Source organism: Rhamphochromis sp. 'chilingali', assembly GCF_963969265.1.
Source record: "Rhamphochromis sp. 'chilingali' genome assembly, chromosome: 9".
Classification (NCBI taxonomy): domain Eukaryota; kingdom Metazoa; phylum Chordata; class Actinopteri; order Cichliformes; family Cichlidae; genus Rhamphochromis; species Rhamphochromis sp. 'chilingali'.
The window spans coordinates 17,138,942-17,152,425 of NC_137936.1; the positions used below are offsets into that span (position 1 = coordinate 17,138,942).

Sequence of the window (13,484 nt, forward strand, 5' to 3'; positions counted from 1 at the left end):
TGCCACTCCTGTCAGCTAAGAATGGGAAACTGAGATTACAAAAAGCAAAATCACCAAAATTAGACAATAGCAGATTGGAAAAAGTGTTGCCTGGTCCGATGGGATGGTAGGATCAAAATGTTGCGTAAACAGCATGAAAGCATGGATCCATCCTCCCTTGTGTTAACAGTTCAGCCTGATGATGGTGGTGTAATGGTTGGAGATCTTTTCTTGGCGCACTTTGGTTCCCTTAGCCCCAACTGAGCATCATTTTAATGCCACAGTCTGAGTCCTGTTACTATGTCCATCCCTTTATGACCACAGTGTACCCACCTTCTGATGGTTGCTTCAGCAGGATAACGCACCATGTCACAAAGTTCAAATCATCTCAGGCTGTTTTTTTGAACATGACTGCATTCAAATGCCCTCCACACTCACCAGATTGGGTATGGTAGAACAGAAGATTCAAATCATGGATGTTCTGAGTGATGCTATCACGTCAACATTGACCAAAATCTTTGTTTTCTTTGTTGAATCTACACCATGAAGAGTTAAGGCAGTCCAAGCGAATACAAGCAAGATGTACCTAATAATGTGGCTGGTGTAAAGCTTATTTTATCATCTTTGGCCAGTAAAACAAATACCTTCATATTAGTGATGTTTACAGGTGTAAACTTGAAAGATGTCTTTCAGGAATCTTTTATTTCTTGCTGTCACTTAGACTCAACAGTAGTGTTGCCAAACCTTTACGTCAAAAGAAAATAAACCCATTAACAACATTGAGCTGCCAAGAAGTCCTTTTCGCAAATTCTTCACTTGGAATAAATGCACAGCTGTGTAGAATCCCATGAATAGTAAAGATGTTTTTTAAAAAGGAAGGGAAACAAAAGGATGCTATTAAATTATTAGTGCTTTATTGGTGATGCTTTGATGACTGCAAAGCTGAATTCTTCATGTATTAAATGAATCCCTGAACTAGGCAAAGATTTTGGCGATGAACTCTTTGAAGCGTTTAGCGTACTGCTCTGGATGAACAGTTGAGATCTCAGCTCCTGCCTACAAAACACAGACACACAGTCGATCAGAAATAAGTAGAAGCAGCCCTTTACACTTTGCAGAGCACTGATCTCTCACCCCGTGTTTGACAGCCTTGGCAGCGTGAGCGGCTTTCTTCTTGGTGTCGTACTGCGTCAGCACGTCAATCAGACCCATAAAATACACCTCCCTACGGGGCGCACCTACAAGGGAGCGATTCACAGTGTTTGGCGAGCGATATTGATCTGCGCATATGATCTTATCTTGTGCAGCACAGTGTGAGAGGAAGTTTCGGTGGGTGAAAAAGCGCAGGGCTCCTATCTCGGCTGTCGGGACTCACCCACAGCGCTCTGAATAGCGTACACATCCACATAAGGGTCGAAATCCCCGGGACCCATGGGTTTGAAGGAGTTCATGTAGCCGGTAATGCCTTCAGGGGAGGTGGAGTGGGGAGCAGGAGCAAGGCCATTTTCATCATCCTCTTCCTCCTCATCGGACAGCTCCATCTCCTCCTCCTCCTCCTCCATCTCGGCTCTTTCGACATCGTGGATACCGAGCAGCAGGCTGTAGTCCATGATCCTCATACGTACAAGAAACTGCAGTGAGAGAAATAATTACACACCAGAGACAAGAAACACAAAAATCCCCCACAAAAAGCAACGCCTCTCTTACCTCAGTGTCTCTGTTGAGCTTGTCCATTATTTTCTCCTTCTCTTCATCACTCACATAAACTTTCTGCATGTTATTCATAAAGTCCACATCCTTATAAGTGGGCACTTCCTTGACCTGAAAATATAGAAAGAATTACAACATTCATTCAACAGCATTTTTCTTTTCATCAAAACATTTATAGCTTCTCCATTTTCATATGATTAAAGCCAAATAACATTTTCATAATTTTGTTTTCTGAATCAGTACAGATGGAAATATCAAAGGTTCCCGCAGCTCTGCAGCTAGTCAAACTTCCTCTATTAAACCAGATATTTCTTCATCTTTTTCTTTTTTATCTAGGTCAGCGTCGCTGGAGGCCAAACAGAGGGCTTCTGATGTTTAAAACAGCCTGTTGCTAAGTGATTTTTCTGTGGGAAGATTCAAGAAAGTCTAATCTTAAAATCACATTTGTCACAATGCGCAAACAATAACAGTTACACATAGGAAAATAATTCCACACTCTGCCCTCAGGCGCACATTTCAAAGAGAAAAAAAATACATTTTTGGTTTGCAGTCTTAGATGTAGCCTGTCAAACCGGGGAGAGCAGCCAGAATACTAAACACGTCCACATCTTCAGACAGACTGTGGGGGCAGTAGCACACGTGCAGCCACTTCAGGTATGCTAAGTTTTTCTTTCTCACTTCAGCTTTTATCATTTTACTTGCAGTCGGTGATTGATGTAGCTATCAGTCCAAACGTCAGACAATGTTAGGCAATAATCAGATGGGTTTTTTTCACAGAAATGTTGCCTTTTAGTGGCGTATCATTATCATTATCATTATCATTACGCCAAGTACTGAACAATTGTTTGTTAATTTCAGGTTACACAAGTCTCAGTGAGCTAAAATCAAAGTTTAGGCTGAAAGACTCACAGTTTTTCAGGTAAAAGCTTTTTTGGAATCACCTTGTTGGTGCAGAAATGCTATGTTATGCCTGTCTCTGTTATTGTTTTCATAGATTCAACTAAAGAAATGGGAAGAAATTATATGTTTTTGTGACAGACTGCTATTAACAAAGATGTGTATTATGTGTAGACACAACACTGGATCATCCCTTGGGTTAGGTGCATTTTTATGCTTGAATGATTCACAGGTCAATGTTAAGTAGCTTAACAAACAACAACAATATTCCTTTGAAAATGGGCAGGTACAAGGATTGGACTGAAAATGAATGAAAAAGCAGCCAATGTTCATAGAAAAATTTAAAAAGACCTTCAGAAAGCCTGGGCTGCTCAAGACTATTTCAAAGATCACAACAAAATCTGGTCCAGGAAACAAAACGTGACAAAATCGAGGGCTTGAAACTTTTGCACAGTACCATATAAATAGGTTGTTGTATCCTGCTCATTATGGCAGATAATCATGTGAGCTGACTACAAGATAAATAAATAAATGAACCATATCAAAGATGCATACCTAAATAAACCGATGATACATTGTAATCTGCACACCAGCTATGAATTCAATCGCTGTGCAACAGGCAAAGCGCTTATTTTAATGGCTTACAAAGTCAACCTGGCACTATTAATTAATGGACTTGATGAACCCTAAAACTTTACTGTGTTTGGTCTTCAGGCAGTTTGAGCTATTTACTGAACCTCTTTTCTGGACCCCAACAGTTTTTCTTTTTGCCTCACTGAGATATTTCTACCATTTTTATTGGAGTGTCTCTTTTCTGAAAAAGAAAAGAGCAAAATATTGTAGAAAAATATTGTAGAAAATGTTAATGATTAAAAAAAAGCATTTTCAAAAGTTTCTGTGACTCAATATATGTCTTTCATTTAAACATATTAAAAAAGGACACCCGCAGTTTTACAAGGGAAGCACTGGTAAGGAGAAATTAGAAAGAAATTCTGAAAATGAATCCTATGGAAATATAGCTGCGTAATGGCTTCAACTGCTGTGGAGATGCTTTTTTTAAACGCAAAGGCCTCTCCAAGCTTGACGCGTGGAGTTGAAAGACGAGTGTTTATCAGTCAGGGTCAGCTGCTGTTTTTGACGTTTCGTGTTTATCTCTCTCTCTCTCACGAGTCTCCCAGCTTGATGTGAGCACAGAACTAAATCACTTCAAAAACTAAAGACCAGAAAGGCACTTGACTGGTTTTGGAAATAACCACCTCATAGATTATATATTTTTCCTTTTAGTGCAACACGCTGTGTTGCACTAAAACAAAACACTTTGGTCCTTCATTTGAACAGGTACAAAAAAGAAACCAAACACATCAGACATCGCAATAAAGCTATTGCCAAATAAAGGTATAATAATCGAGTGGAGCCGAGCTTTTTTTGACCATTTTCTTACTGGAGATGTTAGTGCAAGGTTATCATAATTAAAATTAACAAGCTCAAATGTATTCAGCCACTCTTTCATTGAGCCTGAGTCAGAAGACGTAAAAATAACCATCTGTAATAGATCACTGCCTCTTAAACACTCCACGGCCACACGTGTGCTTTATTTCCAGTAAAGACAAACGTCACTGGAACTCTTGTGGACAACAGACTGACTTTACCTGAATCTGATCTCACCTTTTCTTTAAAACTGGCTTCACGAGACACCAGCGAGCCCTGATGAAAGAGAAGAAAGTGACCGGTGTTACTGTTGAGCCAAAGATCCATATTTGCTCATTACTTTCAAAGCTAGAATAGTCATTATCACTCATGTGTTCTCAGAGATGATACACGTGTGGCCATAAATCCAACAGTCTACTATTAATAAATGGTTTGGGGTGAAGCATAACTTTAATTCACAAGCATTTAACACTCTGTTTTTTAAACTATTGTCTTTAAATGTTTTGGTAAGTTAAGCATTTCAATAGCTGATAAAAGTAATAAGACACTATCATATGAGATACACTGCCTCTGGAGGATTACCTTGAGGTCATACTTCCTGTGTACGTGAAGTCGGTGGCTGAACATGTTCCTCATTACTAACAGGTAGGTGTCCTCACTCTCCACAGTGACTCTGTACATGGCCAGGAACTGAGGGAGGAGCGTACTGCCGTGGCAGGTGACAATATGCTGGAAGAGACCATCAGTACATGGATTTTCAGTCATGAAGAATAAACATCTGCACGTGAATATAATAAGTTGTGGTTAATGCTCTTCCTGAAGATCCTCCTGTGGCATCTGATCAGCACCGCAGATGTAATTTAGACTTGGAATAATTTACAGGACGAACTCCATTTGAAAACACTGCCTGCATTTCAAACAGATGGCTTCATTGTTATATGACTCTACAGCGTCGTTAAGACATTGCATAAGAGGTAAAGTATGATAACATAAAAGAGTTCCTAGTAAGATAAGGTTTTTCTTGTAACAGATATGATTCAACGCACGGGTAATATAAAGTCATTTCATAGCATCATAGCAAGAAATGTCAAGAAAGGCAGGGAGGATGTACAGTCCCAGCAAGTAAACGTGGATTTACACAATGCTCGACTTCATTTTTTAATCAGCTTTGTATTTTGAGACGTCTGTTATACCTCAAGTATGAAAACAGTTCATTGTGATGAGCAACAATAAGTGTCAAAGCCACTGAGCACAGCATTGTCTGCATTGCATTTGTGCACTGGAGCGTCTACAAGTGAAACTGAGCTAATTCTGATGGACTTGGAGTTGGTAATATACTGAATGACATTTGTGTCAAACCTTTAATTAGGATGAAACAAATGGAGAATTAAAACTAAATTCATTTAATAAAATACTCTGTTAAAATCCATCAGATTCTCCTGTGTCCTATTGTTAGAGTTGTCATATTGGTAAATCTATCACCTTACAAAGCTAGTTAACTGCTGTGAGATTTTCAGTCTGTATTGCGTGTTTAACCTCTTTGTATGAACAGTCTGATGTCATTAACTTATTAATAAATGTGGCAGATTCTGCCAACAACACCCCTTTCACGTGAACATGGAATGAAAGCCCTGGAGGAAACCGGCTTATCTTGAGTGCCAGTGTTACAGTAAGTGAATCGACCCCCGGGTACGCTGAGGGAGCAAGGCATACCTGAATGCACTTAACATATGTCAGAACAATCAGACATCAAGTAAAAATGAAAGAAAACGAAAGTTAGGAAGATATGCTAAATATGGAGGCAAGAAGACTCAAATTAAATATGAAAACAGACTCATGGGGACAATGGAGGACAAAAACACAAGCACAGAAACTGAGGGAGGAAAAGATAAGGAGACAGCGAGGGAACAAAACACACAAGAAATATCAAACTCAAAATAAGTTGGGGTTCTAAGCAAGAGCCCCAAACTCCAAAGAAACTGAACTGGGAACCAGAAGAAAGTTCAAGCTCTCATAAAAAGGCGTGTTTCACATGTCAAGTGATTCTTCTCACACAAATGATCCCTGTGACTGTTGCCTGCTCCAGTTAGAGCCATTATCAGATGATCATGATGTAAAGTGGTCATAAAACCTATAAAGAAATGAAAAAATATAACAGCGAAATGCAAAGTCATTTATCTTGGGATTTGGCAGAGTGGTGAAGTAAACGTTTTAATTTGAGTTAATATATTTATGTTACCACTAAGTGTGCGCTCAGCGCTGCTGTTGATGTCTAATATGGTGGCTGCACATTAGACCTCTGAAACTTTAAACTGGCAAGTGCAAATCACTTTAGTTTGTCAGCAGACCAACGTGAATCTGATTTAACTGATTGATAGGTGTTCATGGTGTGTGTTCAGTCTTCCTGCAGCTGCGGTTCAAACAGTGTAAAAGAGGCAGCAGATTAGAATCGGGCATAACAACATTTAAACATTTTCTGCATCACCAGAATAATATATACACACTCTAGTGGCACCGTTTTCACAGCTGTACATTTATAGACCCCATTATTAAGAGGTTTTAGTAAAGTAATAGTAGTAGGCTTAACAAGCTGCATATGAAACATATAGCTCCGGCAGAAAATCTATATCACACCTTAAAATGTTGTAAATTAAGCAATCATTAAAAAACATGCTGTTTTCAAACAGTGACCTGTTATCATGATGACTTATCCTGGTAAAAAGAGAGCCGCTTTCATGACACTGAAAACTCTGACTTTAAGGTCAAGACAGCTCACTAACCCCATAATCTTGCTTCACAGAACACCTCTATGAGCTCATATAGCACAACAAAAACAAACCCCTCCAAATTACTAGAATGATAAGAATGACCGGCTGAGTTTATGCACAGCGTGTCTGAGCTGTCGATTATATACCTACACTGGCAGAGTACTGGCTCACATTAGCGTTGTGAACAAGCTAGAAACAATTCTAGTTTGTTTAACAGTAGCACTACACCTGTCCTAATCTACTGTGCTCACACAGCATACACAACTCTTGTGGTCAGCATCACTACAACATTTAGATTTTAAATAGCATCTAAAATTTTCATCTTTCCCTGATGACTATCAGTAACAATCTTATTGCTCTATAAGCATTTACCGTATTTCCCGGACTACAAAGCGCACCTGAATATTAGCCGCACAAGCTAAAATCAGGGGAAAATCCTGTTTTGTACATACATTAGCCGCACCTTACTAAAAGCCGCAGGTGTTTCAATGTTGACTTATCATATGTAAGAGAATATGCACAAAGGGAATTGTCAGGAAAGAGATGGCTGTTTGGAGACACACCCCTTTTATTAATATTTTGAAAAACAAGTTATGGGTACATATTTGCACATGTAGTACATAACAGTAACCTACAGCACACCAGAAAAATAGATTCGGACTACCTTTTAGGCTCAGGTGCAGTGACACGGCTTTAACAAGAAGAAAAGTCAGTCATTCACCATCTTTCTCTTCTTCCTGCGCACTAAAACCACCAAAGTCCTCTTCTCCAGTGTCGGAAACGAACAGGCTCATGATGGCTTCGTCATCCACTCTCCGCTTCTCTCCTTCGTTGTCACTTTCAAAACCAAAGAAATCCTCGTTGTCAGTGTCAGAGTCGAACCCCCTCTGAAGGGCCGTGGCGGTGTCTTCCTCTCCATCATGCAGCAGTCCAGCCCTTCAAAATCCGTTGGTGATCGTGGATGTTTTCGCACTTTTCCACGCTGTCAGAATCCACCGGTGGAGTTGGGCATAACTTGCTTTTCGCAAGTTTATCGCCGCTCGTCATCCACGCCTCCCGCTGAATGCGTAGCGCTACTTTGAAGTTTGTTTTTCGCGCTACTTCGTACGGCACTACGTTGCCTGGCGGACGGACATGTGACTAACATACCACTCTTGAACCTCGATCCTTCCGCCAGGCAACGTAGTGCCGTACAACAGCGGAACAAACAAAACAAATCGTCTTACGATATGACAAAAATCATGGAAAATCCATAGAAAAGCCGCACCTGACTAAAAGCCGCAGGGTTCAAAGCTTGTGCAAAAAGTAGCGGCTTATAGCCCGACAATTACGGTATATATGATCTTAAACAGAGCCCCGCACTGTACCTGCTGACCTTATTCTAAGGTCTGTTGGACATAGACTAAGCCTCCGTTTGAATTGAGTTTTTATATGAATTATTTATTCTCAGATCATGAAACATCACAGGGACTGCAGATGAGAGAATAAGAATGAAAAATGCCCTTTAAACATTAATTTAATGAAATACTCAATTAATATCAATATCTTCTTGCATTTTGATATGATAAATCTGTTAACCTACACAGTCAGTATGTTGCTGGCTTTCTTTTCAGGCTTCAGAAAGGCTAAGCGTTATTATTAACCAAAGTCCTTAACACATACAATTTTAATACGATATTACTCTTAAGCGCTTTTTCTCTTACATACCCTGATACTGCTTTGTCTGCAGCAGCTACGTTGCTTTCAGGCATATTACCTGTTTAACTTCTTCATATTTTTCCCATAGTATTCTCTCACCTTCCTGTGTAACATCAGCTGCTCTACTGCTCTAGTGCTAATGCCACCACTTTCATGTGACCACAAAGGGGAAACCCTGGGTTAACTTAGCAAGATGATTACCAGCTACACGTGACCGCTTATCCTGATTGCCAGTGTTAGGGTAAGTGAATCCAGATAGCGCAAAGATATCCTGGGTCTGTGCAACTGGGTCTGTAGTATAAATCTCTGATGGTGGTGCGTATTTGATTCTCTCTTGGTGATTTATGAGAAGGAAACATTTTGACAGGTCTGCGAAAAATCGTTATGCCTCAGAAGTAATATCTGTAGGAAGGAAATCATGTTGCACAGAATCTGTGGTCTACATCTGTGAGTCATCAGTGAATTTTTTTTTTTTTGGTAACCCCTCCTATATCAATTGATACCAGTGGTGCCAACTTCGGGCATTTTTATTGATTTTTTGGCACCAGGGCCAGTGTCTTTTCAGTGGAAATGCATTAAAGTGATCTGAGATTAGGGAGTGATGTTCACTGACTGTCACGGCGAGTGAGAGGAGCCGTGTGGAGGAGGAAAAGGAGGATCCACACGCAGGCAGTCGTGAAGGTGTAAAAGGTGATTTATTGAACACAAAAGGAGAGGCAAACGGCAACACGGAGAACTAAACTATACTGGGAAACAACTAAAACTACAAAGCACAAACCTGAATGAGCAGAGGAGACTGATGATGGACAGCAGGGAGAACACACAGGTGAGACATGGTAGAAACACAGATGAGGCAGGGTGGAATACACAGACGGACCAGCAACTACAACAACGGAGGACATGACTTAAATACACCCAGAGAAACACAGGGGAATTACACACAGGTGGTGGACACAGCTGGGAATGATCAACAAGACGAGACAGAGGTAAAACTGAACACACTCACATGAGACCCAGACCTTCACAATAAAACAGGAAATGAGAACACCACACCAAGACGCAGACCTGACACTGAGAGACAGACAGAATGACACATGGAACCTGAACTAAACTAAACAACCGAGAACAAATCCTTAAACATGAAACTCAAATAATAAACATCATAATCATCATCATAAACACAACAAGAGAACAAGAAAACAATCCCTGATGCAAACTAAAACCAAAACATAATAACCTCAAACATGGAATAACAAAAACATGAAACTCCACATACTGGGTCCAACGGACCCAGACCCGTGACACTGACAGGCTCATGCAACAGTATCATGGCTTACTGCAAGCCCTTTTAAATGTCATTGGTAACATCAGTGCTCTTTCAACAACAACAACAACAACAAAAAGCTGTGTGAAGGCCTTTTGTGGCACTACAGAAAAGAAATACAGTACAAGCAAACAAACATCATGCTACTTGTTAATATGTCATGTGACTTAGCTTTCTCTGTTTGGTGTGTTATTTTTTTTTGTATCTGTATAACCAGAAAAAGCTCTGACAGAATCATTCTTCAATGTGAATTATTTAATATGCTTCAATTTAAATGTAAAACTGGAGCCATGAAATTCTAACACTCGTGTCTCAGCTTTGATGCTGTAAAACCTTTACCATGGCAACCATGGTTAATGTAAAAAGGGCACATTTTTTTCTTGTATAAAAACGACACAAGGAAAGAGAAAAGACTGGTAGATGTGTGCATGTACAAAAGGATTGCAACCATGCACACACTAGAAATACTATGTTCTTAGTTCAGTTCAATTCAATTCATTTTATTTAGCTCCAAATCGCAGCAACAGTCACATCAAGGCACTTCATACTAAAAGGTAAAAGAGTAAAAGAGAGAAAACCACAACAATCAGATGACCCCACGTGAGCAAGCATATGGTGACAGTGGGAAGGAAAAACTCCCTTTTAACAGGAAAAAACTTGCAGCAGAACCAGGAGAGGCAGCCATCAGCTGCAACCGGTTAGGGGTGAGGAGAGGGAGACACAACAAAAGACACACTGTGTAAGAGAGCCAGGGATTAATAATAACTAATGATTAAATGCAAAGTGGTGAACAACCACAGACAGTGAAAAGAGGTGAAGAAGAAACACTCAGTGCACTATGGGAAGAGCCCAGCAGCTTAGCCCTAAATGCAGGGTAACTAAGGGAGGATTCTGGGTCACCTGATCCAGCCCTAACTATAACCTTTATCAGAAAGTATAGTTTTGAGCCTTATTGTAAAAGCAGAGAGAGTGCCTCTCTCCAGTATCCAAACTGGGAGCTGGTTCCACAGAAAAGGGGCCTGAAAGCTGGAGTCTCCAATTTTAAAATTGAACCTACTCTCTGACCTTTAAAGGACATATAAACTTGTGTCAGTCCTACCTGGTGATATGCAGAGAGCGCATTATGCATTTCTGCAACCTCCTCACTGGAAATTTCTTTTATAACCAAAGTGCGGTCGTACGACGTCAGCAGCAGGCCCGCATATTTCCCTTCGTCGTGTCTGAGAGGAGGACTCCGAGCCAGAGAAACCTGCCGGTGAGTGAGAGAACAGCATCATGAGATCAGAAGGAGAAGCCTCCTGCCCTGGGAAACCTTTCACATTTTAAAGTGTTGAAACAAATGCAAATATCTTACATATACCAGAAATGTAATGCTGCGCAGCATCGGACCATAAAAAGCTTTGTTTTAACATGCTTCTTACATTGATCTGAATGCAGGTCTGCAGTAAGCTAATGTGACTTTTATCAGCAACAATATGTTTCCCGTAATTGTGTGCTAAGCAAATGTGCACTTCCCAGACTGGAGGATGGCTGTGTGCCACCTGGCGCATGCAAAATACGACACAAAGAAATGCAAATGTAGAAGCGAGCAGATCAATATGCACATAAAAGTTCATGGTTTCGATCAAAGGAAAACACACAGAGCCTTGGATGTTCTCTGCTTGTGCGAGTCTATGTTTTTTTCTAATGGCCTCTACATTTTTGTGAAACGATAGATTTTATCCATATTTATATTTTAGTGCACAATGAAACGCAGACTTGCTGTGAATCATACCTGGAAATCTTGATCCTCAATGCCAAAGCGCTCTCGCAGGTTTCTGAACACTTGAGGACAGTACTCTTTGAATTTAAACTGTCCTGGAAGAGTCTCCCTGAGGAATAATGACAATAACGCATAGATTTAGTGTGCAGCAACATTTTACAAAAGATCTATGCTCGTGACTATTAGCTGACTGAATTATATTAGGGATCCTGCTGCTTAACAGCTTCCAGATCAAAACAAGTTCAGAGAAATCTCACTACAGTAACGGCACTTTAACCTTGGGAAAATATTTTATTGGTCCTCAAACCTCTGTTCATAAGTCTTTACTGAACCCGGATTCCTGAACGGATTAAAGGATTATTGAAAGCCTTTCACTTTTCTAGACTCAGTGCTTATAGAAACCGAACCTAACAACAGACACTGTATAGGACAGCTTTTATAAATGATTATTATACTGTAGCACACTCTGACTGACACTCTTCCACCACTATTTCAGATAAATCCATCAAGCTAACCTTTTTTTGCCTTTTAAATTATGTTGCACAGCAAGTAAAAAAAACACAAGTTAATGCTGCACTTCTAACTTTAGCCCATAACATCATTCTTTCTCTTTCGAGACAATATTGCACTGCGCTCATTACTGTAGCTATAGTGTTGGTGAAGAAAAACACCGTTGCTCTCTAAAGGGGTCTGGATATTCTGATAAGCAGAGACAATAACACCGAGAAATAAATCCTGAGAGGAACAAAAATCTGTGCAGTTTACAGGAAGCAAAACGAGGCTCCTGCAATCATGCAGACAGAGCTGAGTAGAGCCTATGAGCAGAGCACAGTACTTATTGAAGAGGTGGTTGTTGACTTTGATCTTGGTGCTGGCTTTGAAGTCGTCTGGGAGCAGCATGACAGGTACGGGCACCTGGCTCAGGTCATTAATCTGCGCATGATCAGTGGATAAATAGTTAATAATGAACATTTTCATACCCAGGCAGACAGAAGTGCACATTAAACGGCCTTATAGCTACCGAATGATTGACTCCCCACATCAGCACGCTCAACACGGGGTCACTCGCTCGGAAAACCTTCACTTTCTGTTGAACAAAGTGTTTCTTCTTCGTCTTCCTTTTTGGCGCCAGAGTGTTCAGAGGGTTGGAGGTAGCACTGGGAGAAGACATTTTCAGGCAGGTATCCGCGTCTCCGTCTGTGGACAGGCGTTTTGTTGTCTCTGTATGTAAAGTAGGCTAAAGTCCGCCCTGCAGCAGCCTATTAGCGCTTTGATCCAACACCCTGCGAGCCCAGCGCCTTTTGGTCCTTCAGTCCAGCAACGAACAGGTGCAGAGCCTCCCCCAACACGGGCTGAGCCTTCATCATCTTATTTTGTGGCTCATTTTTAAGCTTTGTTAATTTGACATGCTGTCACATTAATGATCATTTTCGTGCAGGCTTGCTTACAGGCAGAACTGCAGTAATTACATCTAAATTACCAGTGCTGTACGATTCTGCAAAGTTTGGTATCCATCCGATACCAAGTAAATAAAGGGCTAGTATTGCCGATACCAATGTCGATACTGAAACTTTTAACTTGTATGTAGGGGAGAGAAGTGTATTTTTTAATGTGGTTTCTTCTGGAGACCTGGAATCTATAGAAACAAAGTATCCATCATATTCTGCTGGCCCACCTCTATTATTACAGCTCTTAGTGGTGATTTGTTAATTATAGTTAATTTTATAATTATATATATATATATATTTGTTTGTTTGTGACCTTTAAAATGTAGCAATTTATGTTTATAATAGCACATGCTGTGAGGGAAATGTGTTTTGTTTCCGTTTACTTAAATAATTTTAAATTGCATCAGTTTTTTGTTTGTTTGTTTTTTTTTATTCAAAAATACTCTAAAGAAGAATATATGCATTTTGTA

The 13,484-nt window shown here is 40.2% G+C and overlaps 1 protein-coding gene across 1 annotated transcript; it reads right to left on the reverse strand.

The window, feature by feature from the left end:
• Nucleotides 1-638: 638 nt before the first annotated feature.
• Nucleotides 639-13,022, reverse strand: LOC308402497 (phosphatidylinositol 5-phosphate 4-kinase type-2 gamma-like). The gene is made up of 10 exons (XM_080891400.1): nucleotides 12,588-13,022; nucleotides 12,402-12,499; nucleotides 11,579-11,675; nucleotides 10,904-11,053; nucleotides 4,597-4,743; nucleotides 4,252-4,290; nucleotides 1,687-1,800; nucleotides 1,355-1,610; nucleotides 1,114-1,217; nucleotides 639-1,035 (listed from the first exon to the last, which is right to left on the reverse strand). The coding sequence occupies exons 1-10, from the start codon at nucleotides 12,735-12,737 to the stop codon at nucleotides 955-957; spliced, it is 1,236 nt and encodes a 411-aa protein (XP_080747526.1). The 5' UTR covers nucleotides 12,738-13,022; the 3' UTR covers nucleotides 639-954.
• Nucleotides 13,023-13,484: the final 462 nt, after the last annotated feature.

What these genes read in the sequence shown, in the direction of transcription:
- LOC308402497 (XM_080891400.1), bottom strand. Translation starts at nt 12,737, where the DNA reads ATGTCTTCTCCCAGTGCTACCTCCAACCCTCTGAACACTCTGGCGCCA. An exon ending in AACAACCACCTCTTCAATAA is followed by an intron (nt 11,676 to 12,401) that starts GTACTGTGCTCT and finishes ATTATTCCTCAG; the next exon opens with GGAGACTCTTCCAGGACAGT. An exon ending in CCAAGGCTGTCAAACACGGG is followed by an intron (nt 1,036 to 1,113) that starts GTGAGAGATCAG and finishes TGTGTTTTGTAG; the next exon opens with GCAGGAGCTGAGATCTCAAC.